This window comes from Thermobia domestica, chromosome 1 (assembly GCF_964235325.1).
Source record: "Thermobia domestica chromosome 1, izTheDome1.hap1.1, whole genome shotgun sequence".
In the NCBI taxonomy this organism is placed as follows: domain Eukaryota; kingdom Metazoa; phylum Arthropoda; class Insecta; order Zygentoma; family Lepismatidae; genus Thermobia; species Thermobia domestica.
Window position 1 is genome coordinate 146,674,040 of NC_137454.1, and position 20,458 is coordinate 146,694,497.

At 35.1% G+C, this 20,458-nt stretch overlaps 1 protein-coding gene across 4 annotated transcripts in view; it reads right to left on the reverse strand.

The window, feature by feature from the left end:
* hfp (Poly(U)-binding-splicing factor hfp) overlaps positions 1-19,888 on the reverse strand; it is an 84,914-nt gene extending 65,026 nt beyond the window's left edge. For 2 of the 4 annotated variants that reach the window (XM_081764065.1, XM_081764075.1), the window contains exons 1-2: positions 19,711-19,766; positions 4,589-4,664 (exon numbers count right to left, since the gene is read on the reverse strand). Coding sequence is in view for 1 of the 4 variants with exons in the window: in XM_081764056.1 (XP_081620182.1) it covers positions 4,589-4,664; positions 19,711-19,758 (124 nt within the window). In the remaining 3 variants the exon portion in view is untranslated. Of the gene's footprint in view, positions 1-3,619; positions 3,692-4,588; positions 4,665-19,710 lie in introns of those variants that run through there. The other 2 variants (XM_081764056.1, XM_081764083.1) reach the window with 2 other exon arrangements.
* Between the last annotated feature and the right edge of the window lie 570 nt (positions 19,889-20,458).

A 20,458-nucleotide genomic window follows, 5' to 3' on the forward strand; every position in this document is an offset into this window, starting at 1 on the left:
TGTTTTCATGGAAGTCGCTGAATAATTTTAGCAACTATATAGTATATTAACTTGATATTTTAGTAGATACTAAGGTAATTATTATTGCCGATTGTCTGAAAAATCTAATATTGATTAATGCTTTGGAATTTGCGACACATTTCTCTAACTGTGTAGGATCCAATCGCAGGAAGTTTAAGTCAAAAACCTAATTCCTCACGTTACTGCCTACTTTTGCAATTTATTTCTGTTTATAGTACATATATTTATTTGTGTGCAATCTACAACAACAAACACATCAGCTGCAAGAGTATCTTGAAAGGAAAAAAAGAAAGGGAAATAATTTCAACAGATAAAACGTTTCCTTTTGATAATCTAGGAGAGACTTTTGTCAATGGTAGATCTGCAGTAGCTTTGTAACTTCTTCCAAAAAGTATTTCACTTCTCGCATTCATATGGCCTACAATATAAAATTTTTAATCCTCCTTTTTAAGGAAATAAGAGCATAAACAGTGGTTTCGAGGATTCAGCTTTCATCACATACTTCCCAGAAAGTGAATTTTGTTACATACTAACATAATTTGTCCCTTCATTTAATTTTACTAGTACGGACAAATTTTAGTTTTATTCTACCCAAATCAACTTATTCACTGGAGATATGGGAAATCATCATCTTGTGCAACAATAAATATTCTTACTGTAACTATCCATGCACAATTAAGCCAGATTATTCAAAGGACGAGGAGCAAATTTAAAATCTTTATTTTTAATAAACGACAATAGGAGAGAAAAACGATATATCAATGGATAAATAAAAGGTAAAAGTTTTAAAACCCATCTATTTGTTCCATTCAATGCCTAAGAAAATGGTGACCCCCCCCCCCAAAAAAAGTAGTTTTATGTGGTGCAGGATGCATCCATTGTTGCAGTGCAGCGTGTATTTTGTTGTGAGTTCAACAAAGAGCCGACTCGTCATAGATTGATTCACAACTGGTACAACAAATTGCAGAAGATAGTTGCATATGCAAAGGTATAGAAACCACTGGTCATTCTTGCACGTCATACGAAGATGTCAAGCGTATCCAAACTGCTTTCGAACGTCGTCCTAGGAAATCCACAAGCAGAGAACGCAGAAAACTCGCAATTCCGCAACTAACGGTATGGCGTGTGCTTAAAAAGCGCCTGCATTTGAAGTCGAATAAAAGTTGTAGTACTTCAGGAATTGCATCCTGACGATCATGAGAAAAGATCAGAATTTTGAACTGCAATTTTGGAAGATACTTTTTCTGAAAGGCTGTTTTTGCCGATGAATCGACATTTCATATCTCTGGTAAAGTGAGTTGCTACAATGCCAAAATTTGGTGGACTGAAAATCCCGGCGTAGTCATGTGTTTTGGACCATTTTTTGGCTTTTTCTTTTTCCCGGAGGAAATTGTGACTGGAATTGCTCCAAGACTGGTTGTTTTCAGAAATTCAACAAGATTGGGATTATTTTATCTTCATGCAAGACGGCTGTCCACCTCAGTATCTGGATGCCACAATTCAAGGATGATGGATTGGAAGAAATGGCCAACATGATCTTGATCATCTTAAGTGACCCGATTACAATATTTGAGTTGACTTTTAGTTTAGCGTTCCTTTCAGCAGCGAGGCTGTATGAGACGTGGACCTACTGATTAACGTGGAACCCCAACCACATGAGCTCCCGCCGGGAATCGAACCCGGGTCTCCCACGCCAACGATTGCAATTTTTATATGGGAGGAAGGTACATAAAAGACACTCTTACCCTGCTACTCTTTGAGATCTGCGAGATCGAAATTTTACAGCAGTGAGTTCAATAACCAGGGACCAGTTAATTTGCATATGACAAGAAAGGGCTACCGATTCGCCTTTCTGTCACATAACAAACGGTGTTCAAGCTGAATGGGCAAAATAAAACTTTGAACTTTCCTCTACTCAGTGATATATCATGTCTCTCTCTATATATATATATCATCGTTCATATTGTCGTTCATCAGAAACATTTTAAATCTGCTGCTTTTTTTTAATAAGCTCGTACATACTAAATGAAGGGATAACTGAATTAATAACACACCAATTACTCTATAGGTGCGAATTCATGTGGTTTAAGTGGCTAACCATTGATTTTGCGACTAGTGGCTACACACTGACTTTAGACTGGAAGAATATACAGCTATTTAGAGAGTAGTCTGGGAACTATAATTTAAAACACAGGAACGGTAAGCTGGAAACTCAGTTTCGATTCCCGATCCAACCATGCACTTTTTCACTCTGTATAACAATAAAACCCATCTTAATACCGTGCTTTAAATTAATTTCTAAATATTATGATTTTTTTTTCTGAGAAGTACAGATGTTTTGCATTTCTGATGAAGACAAGTTACCAATAGCTACACACTTTGAAGAAAGAAAATTATTAATACGGAATCTGCTGCAAAAGAAAGAAAAAAAAATTAGAAAATAAATTTCGAAATATCCATGCTTGATATGCCTAGAGAGAGAGAGAGAAATTAAAACAAGATATTTAATGAGTGTAGAAGCGCCAAATGCTTACACACAAGGCACCCTGTTAAATGTAAAATGCAAAAGATTATATTATATTTTAACCCTTTTAAGCTAACTTATTTCTACATTTAAAGAAGAAAAAAAACCTGAAAGTATAAAAAAGAGAAACATATTGAAAAGGCAAATTAGCATTAAAAATAATAACTTAATTCTAAAAATGAGGGGAAATAAATGCAGGTTACTTCTTATGGTTTATATTTTCTGCAGTATCGCTATATGTAACTTCTACATAGAGTAAGATGTGTCTATAGTACACTTCCTAAAGTAAGAAAACTAGTGTAATTCGATTTTTTAAAAGTAAAAAACTGCAATTCTAACAACTGTCCAGTAAGCCATGCGGACTCAAAACAAATTTTGCGCGATTATATATTACTCAAGTACACGCGATTATATGACCACACTGATAGCTGTAACTATGTGTGGTTGGCTTTACAGAAACTGGAACAAACCATGTAAGAGGTAACCTGTAACTCATTCATGCTAACTACTTAAAAGGATGGAACTATTATAAAGAAAAGAAGCACAATTATGTTGTTCGCTGATAACACATAAGAGCTGTTTCATGGAAACTTGTCAGATGCTAGTTCTCAGACCTCACGCTTCTATTGAGTGACCCTAACTTCCTAATCTGTGTCAATCTGCAAAGATAACAAGAGAGAGAGACGATTGTCTTCAATAGTATTCCAACAGATGTGCTACGCTACACTTATTTGTTTTCAAGGCAGATTTCACTTGTTTCTTTTAACGATAAGATCAATGACAAAAATAGTTCTACGTCATTCGTGATGAAAAATTTTGCTTCTAATGCACAGAATGCCGTATATGATTAAATATTTACCTCCTTTTATATAAATAAAATGAAACCGAATATTCTCATAATAGTTAATACAAGTTTGTGAAATTATCCTAGTCACTAACATAGTTTATCAGTTAAATTGATTCTATAAATATTGATTCCCCAAATTTAACTACACTCTATTAAGAAATTCCGACTGAATTATCTCCTCAACCTATCTGAGCAAATATTATTCAGAGGTAATACAGAAAACACACCTATACATTATCACCTTACTTCTCGTACGACACACGATAATATTGATCCATTTTACACCAAATTTCCAGGAGTTGGCAGGAACAATTACGTTCTGTAAGATTCACACAGAAAAAATAATATATATATATGTATGTATATATCTATAGAAATTTTTCACAAATTACGATACACTTCCCTTTTCTTAATTAGAACATTCCAAAAAAAATCTAAGACCAAATAACTTGAAACTCAACGAGCGGCATATGTTGCTGCGTATTCTACTTTCAAATCATCGAACGAATTTATTTGATAAATAGAAATTTTTGTACGTAAATGGACAATACTTTTTTTTTATATATAAAAAAAAAAAACTTACTTCGTCTCGCCTCATGAAATGTTTAAATACAAAAAAGTCTAAAACATCCAGTTCACTTACAAGAATATTTATATTTAAATTTAATAAATCGAAATACTTAAAAGTATGTTTCCCAAAATAATCTTATATCTAAAGAAATAACCCCACACCAAAATACATAAAAGTACAAACATAAAAGTCATAATAGACGCTGTGCATATCCTTTTGCCTCTCAATCATTTCGATCCGTGCTTCAAGGTCCCAGGGACATCCTGTAAAACTCAGAAACAGAGAAGAATAAAATTGATTAATAACCTGTATTTTCCAACTCCTATAAATTGGCTTATCTTACAATTATAATTGAAGGAAGAAAAAAAAAGTATCTACCAAGCTGAAACTTGGGCCAGAACTTAACAACTAACTGCCATAATTGAAATTCACTTTTGAAAACAAACTGTTGATCCGCACGAGAAAGCATTGAACGATATAGAACTTTCGTTTTAATAACTGCTATAAATGTGCAAATTTCTTTCAAATCTATCAGAAAACGAAGTGATTTCATCCCAAGCATGCCTGGAACCCCGTACATAAAGCAATAAAAAAGCAGTGAAAACACACAACTACGTCTACATACCTTCGATCTTCGCTCGCTTTACTGGCGACTCAGCTGTCATTGGTACTGGCACTGTTGGAATTGGGGGTGGCGCAGGCTATTGAAAGAAAAAGAATAGATATACTAACACAAAATATAATGTTTTAAGTGCCATAGAACAATATTACTCTTGTGCTTCAAATTTTAATCCACTAACGAGGAAGGTCCATAAACCGTGAGAGTTGAATTTTGATGAAAATTTGTGACAAGATTCAGTTCGAGTTGCTAAGTAACGTAGTAATAGTCACTCGATGCGCAAATGCTTCGTTGAGCTGCTACACCGACGCCATCTTGAAATCCTGTAGGCAATGTCCAAGAATACCCTTTTAGCACAAAAATGAAAAAGCTTTTGATATATCTGACTTCAGTATTGTAAACCAAGGTAAATTATCTATATGTGAGAGTACTTCCAGTGCATGACCGCCATCTTGAAATGCGCCATATTGAATCGTCGTCAAATATGATAAATGGCAAGGGGGTCATGTGGGGTATCAAATAGTACTGGAATTTACTCCTGAATTCATTTCCGTAACCAAAATTTAGATATCTGTTTTCACTTCAGAGTTAAGAGCCCTCTTACCCACAAGAACATACAAAAACTTTGCGAGTTAAACTTGTGTCATGAAACACGGTCGTGCGAGCACTTGCATGATTTTAACTAATGCAGTAGTTAATGCAGTACAATAGCAACTATACCAATCAGATCTTGAGACTAGTAAGAGAAATCGTTAATTAAATTGAAATGCCTGTAGTGAAAAATGGAATATCAGCATGCTACAAGTTACACCTATTTCAAAGTGCGATGGAATAGACTGTTGGTCGATGAAACACATGCCTAATAGTACTGACAAGCAGAGAATACCAAAGGGATTGTTCGGATATATATTAGAAAAATTATATAAACTGGTACATATTAGTTGAAAGACCAAAATGGTTCGGATTCCACTATAATCAGTAGGTCCACGTCTCCTTTAGCGTAGCAGGCGTGTGGGACGTTGAATTGTATCAAACCAAAAATCTCTTTTAGACAATTTTACGTGGTCCATTATAGTGTGTTAAGTTTTATTCTCCAATCTAGAAACCTTACGCAAAGACCATCATTGTTGCAGAATATTGCGTTCCTTTCCAATACTCATATTTGACGACCTATAATTTACCGTGCATATTACGAAGTTAAAATACTTTAATGTATTTATTGACAGTTTCTCTAAATACAATCGATTTATTGCTGCCACATTGAACAATGAAGATTTAAATTGTCAGTTCACAGCCAATTCTTAGAAGATACACCTGGAAACTTAGAATTCACTTTTCTTGTGTCTGTTCTGCTATTAGTGATAAGAGAATGCATGCACAACTGCTAAGAGTATGTGGCAGTAAAGATTATTACAAGATTCACTTCCAAGTTGCAATCCATAAAACAAGACTCTTTCTTCCTTTTCCCTTCAATATAAAATAATTAAATATCTGCATCTTTCCGCATTTAACGATAAAACACTTGCTTATAATAAGGGCAAGACTAGTTTTTATATAAAAACTGATAAATAACTAATTGTAGCAGGTGTTCACTTGTTCGGTGTACAAGTTATATGGCAGAATGTTCATAATGAAAATGCATTCTGTTGTGTATCATCAATTTTGTGCGCCAGTCCTAAAGGACATGCTTACATATGCATGGCAGAAATGTGAGTACGTAACAGGAGCAATAGTTGGTTTATTTACAAATGTTCTGAAGACTAGTAGAAAATAGTGTCTGTGGTCATGAAGACTGTGACGAAAGTGCATTTGTTAAGTGTTTGCACTGCTCCATGATGCTGTGTGCTAATCACTACGTTTTGGATCTCCATCATCACAATTGACGAGCAAAAGGTTAGTAGGTTAATATTTGCTTATGTGCAATAGTTTATATTATTTTTCTAATATTTTTTTCTATTAATTTTCTAATAACTTCAAGACAGATTCTTTAAAACCATATGTGCCGTTCCACCTAACTTATATTACAGCATTTAAATGCTATGCATAATCGCAACACACACGGACTCATATATATAGCGATTTTGAAATAGGTGTAATTTGTTACAGTGCTGCTATTCCATTTTTAATACATACTACAGGCATTTCAATTTAATTAACGATATCTCTCACTAGTCTCAAGATCTGATTGGTATAGTGACTATTGTAGATCAAATAACTACTATTGCATTAGTTAAAATCATTCAAGTGTTTGCACGACCGCATTTCATATCACAAATTTTACTTGCTCAGTTTTTGTATGTTCCTGTGAGCAAGAGAGCTCTTAACTCTGAAGTGAAAACAGATATCTAAACTTTGGTTACGGAAATGAATTCAGGAGTAAATTCCAGTGCTATTTGATACCCCACATGACCCCCTTGCCATTTATCATATTTGACGACGATTCAATATGGCGCCTTTCAAGATGGCGATCATGCACTGGAGGTACTCTCACATATAGATAATTTACCTTGGTTTACAATACTGAAGTCAGATATATCAAAAGTTTTTTCATTTTTGTGCTAAAAGGGTATTCTTGGACATTGCCTACAGGATTTCAAGATGGCGTCGGTGTAGCAGCTCAACGAAGCATTTGCGCATCGAGTGACTATTACTACGTTACTTAGCAACTCGAACTGAATCTTGTCACAAATTTTCATCAAAATTCAACTCGCACGGTTTATGGACCTTCCTCGTAAGCCTAAGTGCAACAAGGTGGGTTAAAAATTGCCCATACTTTTATTAGGATAAGAAATTTTATGACTGTTTCTTTAGTATCATAACTCAGGTTTTGTGTCAAAAATAATATAAATTTTATTTTCTGTCATTCAACAGCCTACTTTTAATGTCTAGAAAAAAACCAAAAATTCTAAAGTTTTCGTGATGGACATGAAGTACCTCCCTTGGTGTAAACGTGTTACCATAATGTGCATTAGCTTATTTCCAGTTCAAGTTGAAGATTGACGCTAAACATTGCTACTGGTACAGCTGACGCACACTGTCATACACCCAAATGGAAAAGACCTGCTGGTTTCACAGTGATGATATTAAAAGTGGAAACTAAGTACACCAAGGAGTTACGTGTAACATCGCACACCAATGAAGGATGAAATCATTAAGTTTTACGTCCCATGAGTATGCCAGCTAGGCTAAAGGAGACTGAGTGTTAAAAAACTGTCCACCACATAAATTATTTTCTGTCCCAGAAAATGTAAAATTCTTCTCTATTTTGTACCAAATATAAACTAAGACAACTGAAGGTACAAAATAAAGAAGAATATAAATAATTTACTGATTCAAACAATATCTTCTATTTGAAAATATATCGAAGTTATTGTGCTGCAGCCTTCTGATTTTTCAAACAAAAAATTTTTTTTGTTTCAAAAATGCCGCACTTTTTTTTTTTTCTGCTGACCAGTACCATACAGAACTCCTTTTCCCGGAGAACTTTCACTTTTGAGTTTCACAAGCTTTATAAACAATGATCATGTACTAACTTCCATTGCTAATGTCTTCATTAATTTAATTTTATATTTTTTAATTTTCTCCTCCTCGAAAACACCAATCTCAAAAATTGTCATTGTAAGGGTATTACATATCCTGCATACCGAAACTTGAAAAACTATTTGACCTACCGTAGTCGGGTCAATACTTCTCCTAAGAACTAATATGTCAATAATCCACAAATACATGTTTGAGAATTCTGCGGTACTCACGCAACAATTTTTACAGAGGTAGTTTGGCTATGGGGATGTAATTTGAAGTACTCACCAACATGGTGGATTGATTTAAATCACTTGATCTTTTAAATAATCATTGATTTAAATCAAATTCCGAAATAAAATAATTTAAAGTGAAAATAAGTAAAATCCCGTTTCTGTTCTGTTATTTCGGTTACGGAAGTTATAATCATAATACAATGAGACTCAAATGTACAGTATGAAAACAAGTGTCATGCAGGGGATGATTACGGAAAATCCAGTTTTGAACGGGTAACGGAGCAATACTGCTTTCTTCTCTTCGTAACAACGAGTTTGGGTTTTTAAATCGTTAACTGTTCCAACGGGGAAATCACCATCGACATTTAAGACGAAAATTCTTTCGCGTGCGCGTCTGCTTGTTTGTTCCCAGATAATAGGGCGTATTTAGAAGGGTCTTATCCCCTCTCCGATTTATAACTTTAGGCGAAATTTATGTATTTCGTGTCTCAAGCTAATTTCAATTTTTTAAAAATATGCCCCTACCAAACATCTCTAAGTTTTGTGAAAAAAGTGACATTTTGATAAACGTTGCTATACTTTTTCCTTAGTGCTTAACCTTTTAAATTATATTACCTATTTTTATCCTATTAAAAATCGAATCTTCATTATTCGATTAAAAAAATACCAATAAAACTTCTTATTTTTTTTTTCAAGACTGAAAGCATTGTAGAACATGTTACATATGCTATCACGCGTTTCTGCGTCGAGATATAGTGTGTGATGACATCATAAATTTAAAAAGATATCTTTTGTTATGCCTATTATTCTTATTTTTTTTTTTGGCAGGCTTACATTTTGCATTCAAAAGACTGAAATTTTGCACACTTGTTCAGTGCCCCCCTTGGTATTTTTCAGATGTTTTCAGATCTCTGCGTGAAAACGGGAGTCCAAAAGGGAAAATGTAATAAAAAGCTTTTTCCGCGATTCAGATGGAGAAATATAAATGATACCGTTTGAAAGGCTGTTCTATTCTGAAGAGAATGACGTACGAACCATGATCCTAGGATAAATCGGGACGTTTCAGGAAACTGTTACCTGAGATCCTATTTTATACGGGTATTTGGGGGATATTATTTTTCGCGGGCTTACTTTTGCATCTAGAAAATTGAAATTTTGCACATTTATTCAATGCACCCTTAGTATTTTTCAGTATTTCAGATATCTACCTTAAAACAGAGGTTGGTCCAAAGTAAAAATTATATTTTTAACAGAAAATCCCTTTTTCGTGATTTTTCCGCCCCAGATACACGATGGAGACATTTGAATGGTACGATTGAAAATCTTTTTTATTCTGAAGAGAATAATGTACAAATCACTATCCTAGGATAAATAGAGATGTCTGAGGAAATTTTTATATTACATGCGGGTTATCTGGGGCATTGGGAGATGTTCTTAGCTCATTGTTAAATATTTTCCCCGCCCTTAGTATTCAAGATAGCTTGAAATTTTATACACACATTTAGTACACCCCTTAGTATTTCCCAGTTGATTTTGAGATATGTGCGTTAACACAAGGGAGTCGAGAGGGGATCAAAATTTGAAGAAAAAAAATCAGAAAAATCCCATTCTCTCTCCAAATTTCCCGCTTCAGGGACATGATAGGGAAATGTGAATGTTACCGTTTCAAAGGCTGTTCTATTCTGAAGAGAATGAGGTATGAATCATGATCGTAGAATAAATAGGGATGATGATGTAGCTGCTTGACTGAAAGTCCATAATTTTCCTGTAAAAAAAAGCCATAATTTGAAAGGGTTAGGAAACATTGTTTGGGATTAACAGAGGTTAACAACTGGGGATTAATTCAAAAATCAACCCTAATACTTTCATTTAAACGGCATAATTAGCATTTAATACTAATTCCTAATGCTGTTTCTTCAGTTCGCGACTTGTAATTTACGAGAAGAAAGATTTGATTTAAATTTTTTTCCACCCTGCTCACCAACTACCTCTATAAAAGTTGTTCCGGAAGTACCGCAGGATTCCGAAACATGTATATTTGGATAGGGCACATACTAGTTCCTAAATAAACTCCTGACCCGACTATGGTAGGTCAGTTACTCTTGACCCGACTACGGTAGGTCAGCTACTCTTGACCCGACTACGATCGGTCCCATAGTATTGAAGCTACGAAACTTCAGTTTTTCATGTTTTCGGCAGTCTGTAACTCCGAAAGGAAGCATTTGTGCACATTAGTTGGTCTATACTTTTCGTCTTATCTTGGTGTCAGGAATTACCTCCCAAACGTTGTCGTTGTTGTTTTGAAACACCCTATACATACACACACACACACACACACATATATATATATATATATATATATATATATATAAACGAACCAATGTGCTCAATGGGGAGAGTTTCGACACTTGGGGCAAGAGACAAAATTAGGTATGAAAACACCATATTTACAAGAAAAATGAGCTGATGTTACGTAAGAGTAATTACTAAATACCAGGGTTAGCAAAAACCATGGTTTTTATTTAAAAAAAAAAAAGTTTTCTGGTTTAAATAATTTGCTCTATATATTTATATTACATACGGACAGAAATAAGTTTCGCCTTGGTGTTATTACGCAACAACAGGGTTATGCTGTAAGTGGTCATATAAGCTTAAAGCGGAATCCAAATTGCTTCTCGGCTTACATCCAAGAGAAATTGTCCTTCGTTTGAATTCGAAACCGGGACTAATTGGCCACAAATGCGATACGCCTGTAGACTCACTCACGAAGGATTCCTGGTAAAAATACGTTGTACTGATCTTTACATACTTGTTAATATAATTCTCAAGAGTCATTTCAGAAGGACAAAAGATAAACAGTTGCACAAGTGAAACCATTATACAGAACTACATATGGACAATTTCAAAATACTGCTGAGTACATAAGAACTAATTTAGTCTGTTTGTTCACTACGACTTTTGTTAGTCCAAATAATATATCGTCGGCGGCAATTCAAAACCTGCTATGTGCATTTTGCAGGAGAAGCGAAAAACAGTATCCTGGTTAGATTTTTCGCTTTATAAAAGTGATGTTATAAGTAATATTTGATGCTGCACGTAACTGGTACCTTCTCAAGTTACTTGAAAAGGTATCAAGTTACGTGCAGCATAAAATATTACTTATAACATCACTTTTATAAAGCCAAAAAGCTAACCAGGATACTGTTTTTCGCTTCTCCTGCAAAATGCACATAGCAGGTTTTGAATTGCCGCCGACGATATATATATATAAACGACATAATTTGCATATCGATAACAAAAGAGAAAAAAAGATACGAATTATTTGAGTCCATTTTGGCTCTGACCCATTTATACATAAATACACCCCCTTAAAAATAGTTATTTCGATGTATTTTATCAATAGTAAACATTATTAAAACGAAATAATATTTGAATTTTTCTTTGCAATTTCATAATAATAAACTGTAAAATATCACCAAAAAAAAAAAAAAAAAATCATAAACTTATTTTTTTATAAAAAGTTGCTTTTGTAGTATAATCTCTTGAGTAATGAATGGGGAATATAGGTCTGAATATAAACGAATAATATACAGGAGTGAAACGTGATAACCCACAAATGTGTAGTCATCTAGATTTTACGAACACACACTTTTACGAGCATTTTTGGTTTTTTGGTTTAAACCAGCCAACCCTGCTAAATAGTAACTTAACCTAAACAATCAAGAACACAGAAAATATAGGAAGAAAGTACGAATTCCAAGCAAAGAATTCTGGCCCCAAATCAAAAAATCCTAACTTAACCTATCTGAACCATCAAAAAATACAAGAAGAAAGAATTTTAAGCAAAAAATTCTGTCCGGCTTCCCAAATCCAAAAATATGCCTGCTCAATGTGATAGAATAAAACCAATAAATTAAACGAGGTTAGAACCGGTGAAATGTTTTTGTTTATATATATATATATAATATTCCACATATCCCTATATAAAAGAACCTTCCAAATCATGAAATGGTTCCATAGAACAATATGGAACCACTCAGGTGATTTCAGAATCTCCTAGATCTGGAATCAACCAGATTCCAGAATGCAATTAAACTTTCCAGACCCCTCTAGATAATTCCGTGTATTTGAACTAGCGCATAAAAAGGACGACGCATGAATTTACAATTCAGATGCCAACTAAACAAGAAAGCAGTTTAACCAGTGACATCAGTCAGTTTGTGGTCCAACAGCACTTTTAACATTTTGTGAGGATTCTGCTGACTGAGCCGTACGGAGTTTTGTGGAAAGGACTGTTAGAAATGCCTTCTGACTGGCCCACAGGAAAGTGAAGTATTCTGACTATTCGCATATTTATACAAGAGTGACATGCAAAACTGGCAAAAACCTGACTTTCTTCAGATTGGAAAGAAGTATGCTCATTCATGACTGCTTCAAAGTCAAGATATTTCCAGTGATGATTTTCTGTGTTACAAATGCTCTGACACTAACTGAATACAAAGTGTTCCACGTGTAGATGATAATTCTGTATCTGTATAAGAATTACATCCCCTACATCAGTCATCTAAAGAGGTTGGTGTTGGGTTAACTGATGTATCGCCGGACCAATTTTAAAAAATTTACATGAATTTGAGAATTTATTTTGGTTTGTGAGAAAGAGTGAGTGAAAGTCAGGTGAGAGGAATAGCTGAAGTTAAGAAAATAGGCATACATGTTGTTTTTGATGTAAGCGGCGCTACATATGAAGGCGCAAGGGACTATTTGGTGGGGAGGTATACTTGTTATGATTTGTGGGAAAAGCAGTGTGGAAATGGTACGTAAATAACAAGATTGTTACATATCGTGTTTGAATTTCATCGAGTTGTACAAAAATAAGGAATGTCAGTTGTTGAAATTATAAAAGGCATTGTCTACTGAACAGGCGTATAGTTTGTCACAAGCAGGCCTCCCAGGAGGACACTAAAAAAATATAGGATAGTCTGCTTTACAAAATAGGACAGTTTGGTTTATACAATAGAACATTATGCTCTGAAGCACAGAAAAAATAAATGAATTGAAGAAAAGGCCACCTCAGCGCGCAACTGGAAACAAGATTTAGATTAATACGAAAAGATTAATGAAAGAAGAAGATTGATAACTTATTTCTCTGTAATGAAATATTTGAATGTAATTAACATTGAATTTGAACTTCCAGGATGTTTCCACGACACACTTTTATTTCCAGGTTTTCCATGACGCGTATAATGCACAGCAACATTGGAAAGCATTGGGATATGTTGCTGAATACCAACACACCTCAATACCTATCCAATACTGCTGCACACAATGCTGAAAGAAAATGCTAACACAGCTTGTGTTATAAAAAACTGGAGCATGACAAGGTTCCTCAGTTAAGCTTCATTGGGGAAGAATAAATATATAGGAAACAAAGAAAAACAAGTGGACATGGGAAGATAGGGAAAAGCATATTAAAAAAAAATAAACTGATAATTTGTGACTAGTCCCTCAGAAAAAAAAACCTCACACACATTTAGCATATTGATAATACTTAGCAATTTAAATCCTCACCCTTGGCTTGTATTTTTAATAATTTAATCACTGAAAAATATAGGAAATAAAGGACAAGATTAAAATATAGGACAAATATACACAAATTTCCAAAATATAGGACAAATACGACAGCTGGGAGCTCTGGATAAGTGTAGAAACGAAATGAAACTACAGAAAGCGAACATCTAATTTTTTTTTTTTTTTTTTAAACTTCCCCAAAGGTGTGCAACACACAAACCATGCGTTTTATGACATATGAAGTGTTTTTCCAGTATCCTCGTTTATGCGAAAGCCTGCTAACGCGCCTGCTCCATACGGGCGTAACCCTAGCTTCCGCTCGGGCCGCTGCTGCGTTCCTGCCCTGACTCGGTTAGACAGCATTAGTGATTTATAGTGGCCGCCTAACACAAGTTGGTTCGTGTTTTATGAACTAGTTTTTATGCCATAGGCCTACGTCTACACTTTATTTCCAACAACAATCAGTACCAGTGAGCCAGGGTCACAACCTAGTATTTTGGGGGAGAAACTAAATAATATTCATTTATTTTCGATTTTCAAGTGGTCTGGCGACATATCAGTAATGCTTTGGTGTTAGTCCTACTAAAAAACCATGATCAGTGAAGTCAAGTCGTAACCTGTATATGTAGTTTCTTAAGCTAGTTTTAATAATCTCTAAAACACTAAGTATGCAAGTATTGTGAAAATACAAGAACAATGTTTAGCAGAAAGGGTCCAGCTATTTTGTCTAAAAAGTGTTACAACTTTGGTAGTTTCAGTTCATGTCAGGGTTTGCGCAAGTGGGCCCAGCCCGAAAAAACCCACTTTAAAACACACCTGGGTTTTTGACCTATTTGTTAGTATAACTAAGGTTACTATTGGTACAACTAAGGTGATCACATTGTAAGTGATTTTTATCAGATTTTAGACTTTCCTTGGGCGAATTAGAAGCTTTCAAGTTAAGGTATACAACAATATTCAACGTTAACACCCTTATAAAGTTCTGAATGCACTAAATGAATTAAAAAAAACATAGCTTGAGATAGTTATAGAACAAATTAATGTATGGATTATGCTTATAGCCTATTTGAAATAAAATAAGCAATTTTGTACTTTAGAAAATACTTTCCGTGAATAGTGTGCTCGTCCACTCGACACCGAGGGACGTTATCACTCATACGTTTGAAGGGTTTAAGGTCATAGGTGCCAGTACTACTAGCACATATGTAAATATATTAGTAAAGCTATTAGTATTATTTCTTACCTTTGATGTAAAACACAAGTTTCTTCAACTAAAATTTGGTTTTCCAACAATAACAGTTTAGTTCAGTCATTTGTTGCTACTCTTCAAATAAGCATTCTGTAAAATCAACACCAGCAATAGCGTAAAAATTCTTGTCAAATTTAAGAAGCTTAATGCTCGGGGTTCCGAAGACAATGTAACGCTTACTATTTCAAGTGCTGAGTTCAAATTTCCGTACTAGTGGAAGTTTTGATGTACACGCTGTGAAAGAAGTGCTCGGGAAATTCCCGAATTAAACGCAGAAGGGTCGGAAATGAATACTTCAACAATAAAACTATTTATTTTACGCTTAAGCCTGCCATACGTAATGTTAAAAAAACGGGACAGTCCCGTTTTTGGGCCCGAGTGTCCCGCGTCCCCGTAAATTTAGTCGGGACAGGGAAATGTCCCGTATTTTAACTCCGTTCCATTTTTGCTATCAATATCAGCTTATTCGGAAAGCAGGGCTCATAGCGAGTCACTTTTTTAACTAAAAGTTACTTTTTTTTTCAAATTTTTACTAAAAGTTACTTTTTTGGGAGGTAAAGTGACTTTTTCGTGTGACTTATGTTTCGCATTGGCAGTTTTCTAAGAAAAATATTATAAAAATAAATGGAAAAAGCCAGAAACTTGTTACTCATTACTCTTCTGAAAGCTTCAGTACTTGCTGCCACATGTGAGACAGCTTTATTCTCATTTCATTCTCAGCTTTTTCTTTCTAAAGCACAGTGAAGGGTTGGTAGATGCTTAACCTCTCAAGGTGGGGTTGAGAACCCTTCTGTGTCTATTCTTTCTTCTATCATAATAGTCTTTAGTTTCTTCTCGTAATAGTTAACGCTCCGCTCAACGTTGTGTGTGTGTATTTGTGTGGTTCATCATGTTCGTCTTGTGTTATCGGGATGCCTATCGGTCACGAAAGTCACGAAATTTAGCTATGGTCACGATTTCTTTAATCTGTACAAATGTAAGTACAGATTGGAAAATTTTGTTCTATAAAACGTCAAAATTTACCACCAAAATTGTCTATGGTCAGCTTTAGACGCTACCAAATCGCATGCAAACCACACTTCTATCGCATGGATGAAAATTCAGCCTAATTCGCACCCAAATTCACTCTTGACAGTGTTACGAAATTTTATGATTTGGTAAAGAAAAAGTCACAAAATTTCATTATGCTTCTTGTATGTTCTTCTTAAGAGTAGGTAGGTATGAATTTGAATATTTCATGGCTTTGAGAACTCATGGTTATGATAAGTTAAATATAATGTCTGGGATGAAAAAAATCGGAAGTAGCCCAGAACTGGTTCCACTTACTCAGAAGCTTCTTACATCTGCTAAGTCTGTTTACCATAATTAGAAAGCATACTTAGAAAACCTAAGAAAGGAGGAAGCTCAAACAGAAGAAGTAAAGAAGAAAAGATGAAACAAAACAACAAAGAGAGAGGTGATGGAGAAATTGACAGATGAAAAAAGGGGCATGATGAGATTTTGGTAACTTTTTCGTGTGTTTTTGGTTACTATTTGGTGAGTTTTTCGTGTGCTTTTGGTCACTTCTCAACTATTTACAAGAGACCAGATCATTATGAGCCCTGGAAAAGTGAAAAACAAAAAATTATGACAATGGCTGGGAATCCTGTAGTTAGTGAATGAACAGTACGCTGTTGCATGTAACAGTTTCGAGGAAGTTACTACATTACCCTGTTCGACTTGATAGCGAGCGAAATTTGCAATGCTACTTTTTCCATTGCACTTGATGGAAACTTGGATAATCTCCGGATTAAAAAAAAAAAAAAAAAACAAAACACTTTGAGTGTTTCTACATTTACAAACACAGGGAAGATGACTGACCTTTTCTCCAGCAACACATTAGATAAGTTAACAAGAATTATAATCTTGTTCAGAGGCTAGGGGCTCAGAATTGTGCTTTGGTCCAGGTCTTAGAAAAATGTAAATCTGGACCTGACAATTACACACGACACAAGGAGAAAAATCAGCTTTTCATCAGATTAAACTGACGAACGTAATTTTGGCAAATACAGTCATATAAATAAATATTACTAAACGCGCGAAGAATATTGAAGGTAGATTGTACCACTGATTTAAATAATTTGCATATTGTTTTCCTAAAAAGCAATTTTATAGCACATCTTAAGTTTTTAGGCATCTTCAGCCTATACAATTAATTGCAGGGCACGAACAGAGAAAAGCAGCTGCTGCTTAGTGAACTTTCGCCTATTATATTCTTGAAAAAATTAAATTAAATCTTTCAGTTTTAGTCTCACGGTTATGCCTCCTATGCTCAAGGTGACGCTGATGATGAGAAATGAATGAAATGACGGAATGAAGAAAGTGGGAGAAAACGTGACAATCCCGAGAAAACACACGCACGAGGTGTTTGTTCACCACAAAGCTCACTTGGCGCGAAGTGGGATCGAACTAGGAACCCCATGCACAAGAGGTGAACGCTCTACCACTGAGCCGCCGCGGCCTATTATACTTTTGTTCATAACCAGACTACAGTTCATTGCACTGTGTTGGAAAGTTGAGAGGGGGGAATCTGAGGTGTCCCGTATTCTCATGGAGAAAATATGGCAGGCTTATTTACGCTGGAAGATGTTAATTTCATATAAGACATTTTAAAACATTTATTTATTTATTTTATACAACATGAATTGTATCTTTGTTTTAAATTAATAGACCCCTTTTGGTATTCATATTTGGCGAACGTCAGTCAGGCTTCTGTATGATTTGATCTACATTTGTTCGTTTGTCTGCCAAGCTCCTTCATGGCTATGCGGTTAGTGTACGCGTATTCGGCGTGGGACCCGGGTTTGCTTCCCGGAGGGAGCTCATGTGGTTCGGATTCCACGTTAATCAGTAGGTCCCGTCTAATATAGCCTCGCTGCTAAAAGGGAAGTTAAACACAAAATCAACTCAACTCGTTTGTCTGCCTCTACCCCACACACTACAGGGTACAACTTTCGGCCTTTTAAGTTAAAATTTTCACAGTACAAGCACGAGACACGCTAAATTTCCTGTATAGATTTTGGCGGCATACCAACGTAAATATCAAAATGACAGTCATTTTTTCAAAACAGCGAGTATCCACGCTACGAAGGGCAATTTTCAGTCTTTTAAGTTGAAATTTTGACGGTGGAAACACGAGATATGCTAAATTTGATGTATATATTTTCTCGGAGTAAAATTTCAAAATGGCGGCTATTTTTTCAAAACAGCAGTGAGTAGAAAATTGTTCCAAGTTGTGACAATGACAGTCTTGGAATATAAATCATATTTTAACACTTTTACCCCGAAGACATTGAAATATTTCGAAAAAACCGATAAAACCCAATTAAACCCGAAAAAACCCGTATGGGCCCAGGTGGGTTGGGCTTTTTCAAACCCTGGTTCATGTTAGGTTAAGTTAGTTTATGTTAGATTATATTAGTAAATGAGTCCAGCATATTTTTCAAGAAAATGATGGAATTTCGCTTATTAATACTAGGTTAGTTTAGTCTATTTTAGGTTAGATTTGGTTAGGAAAAATGAAATCTGTAAGTTTTACATCCCGCGGTTACGCTGTTAGACTAAAGGCGATGGTGATGATGAGGAATGAATGAAATGGTGGAATGAAGAAAGTGGGAGGAAACGGGAGAACCCCGAGAAAACCCACGCACACGGTGTTTGTCCACCACAAAGTTCACTAGGCGGGGTCTGGGATCGAACCCGGGACCCCAAGCACCAGAGGTGAACGCTCTACCACTGAGCCACCCGGGCTCCATAGATTTGGTTAGGTTATGTTAAGCTTAAGTACTTGCATTTCTCCCGTAAATTTTGCATTTTTTACGTACTTCTGGACCCCGTCTGCTAAACATATACCAAATACAACAAATTTTCATTCTAGAATAAACGTGAAAAACAAAAATAACATTAAATAAAAAATGTAGCCGCGGGTAATAACTGCATGCTGGCTCCACTGCTGTAACTAGTGTACTGATATTGAGAATGTTTCAAAACCGCAAAAATGTAACAACTATGATAATTATATCCAAATAAACAGCAACTGATACTAAATCTCACGGAATTCTTAACGTGTCCGGAAAAATTACATGAAAAAAAGAAAAACATTTTTATTGTTCCTATTCGTACCGACCTATAAACAAGTAGATTTACTTCTAATATTATCCATGCTTGTGATTTTCATTCTTCCTACAATTTAGGTAATGTAAACTTTAAACCAGTAACATATAGTTAGTATTTCTGGTGAAAGGAATTCCGCAAAGATATTTTTTTTTAAAAAAGTGTCTTGGTGCATAACGCCTACGTACTTCTGCAACTCGAATGACTTTACACCTAATCAATGTCAGGGTTATAACAAATATAAGCTTCATTTATTTTCATTTATATGGTACTTTCCACAACTGTTTATTTTTATACAATGTAACAATATTTTCATAAGCTTTACGCATTTGAAGGAATGAAAAGTGCACGCCATATTGATCAATACCTTTAAACATACGATACGATAAAGACATAAAACTTACCACACTTAATGAACCATTCATCATATTAAAACCTGTAGCAGTAGCCATTGTAACGCTTAACTATATTTTTTCACTCTTTTATCTCAATTTTATACACCAATTACAACTTATATTAATCCTTCACGTTCACAACCTCTAGAAATCAATATGGCCGATAGTATGCGGTGCGGTTTCCTTTACGCAGTGATGCCAATTTCTTCAGAGTCGTTTTCCCTTCACAAGCTTCAGAATTTCCCTTTCCCGGACAAAATTTCCCTTCATCCAATCCGTTCAAGTACTGCATTTAGTAAATGTATTTTTAATCGTTTTCCCTTCCTCTCCCACGCCCAATCTTATAACCACATACAAGCAGATACCTGAAAGCCTTCCTTTGAACTTACGCAGAATTTGAACTTGATTTGTTGTTTAGGTATCTAAGGCGTCACAATAGAGGAGGGGAAAGGATATGGAAAGGTGTAGGCCAGGACCTATGTTAAAGATGCAATCTCTACATTTGCCTGGTGTGACTGAGGAAAAACCCTATAAATACCTCGGCCAGGACGGACAACCTAAATCAATCATAAAAAATATAAAATAAATAGTATGTAAATTTAATTTTTATCCTAGATATCATGATAGATTTTAATATTAATGTAACCTAAGGTACAAAGAAAATATTAAGTATATATTTGGCATGTACTTACTTAAGAACAGCACTCCCATATTTACTGAAACGAATACGAACAGTTACAAAGAAAACTCTAGCTGC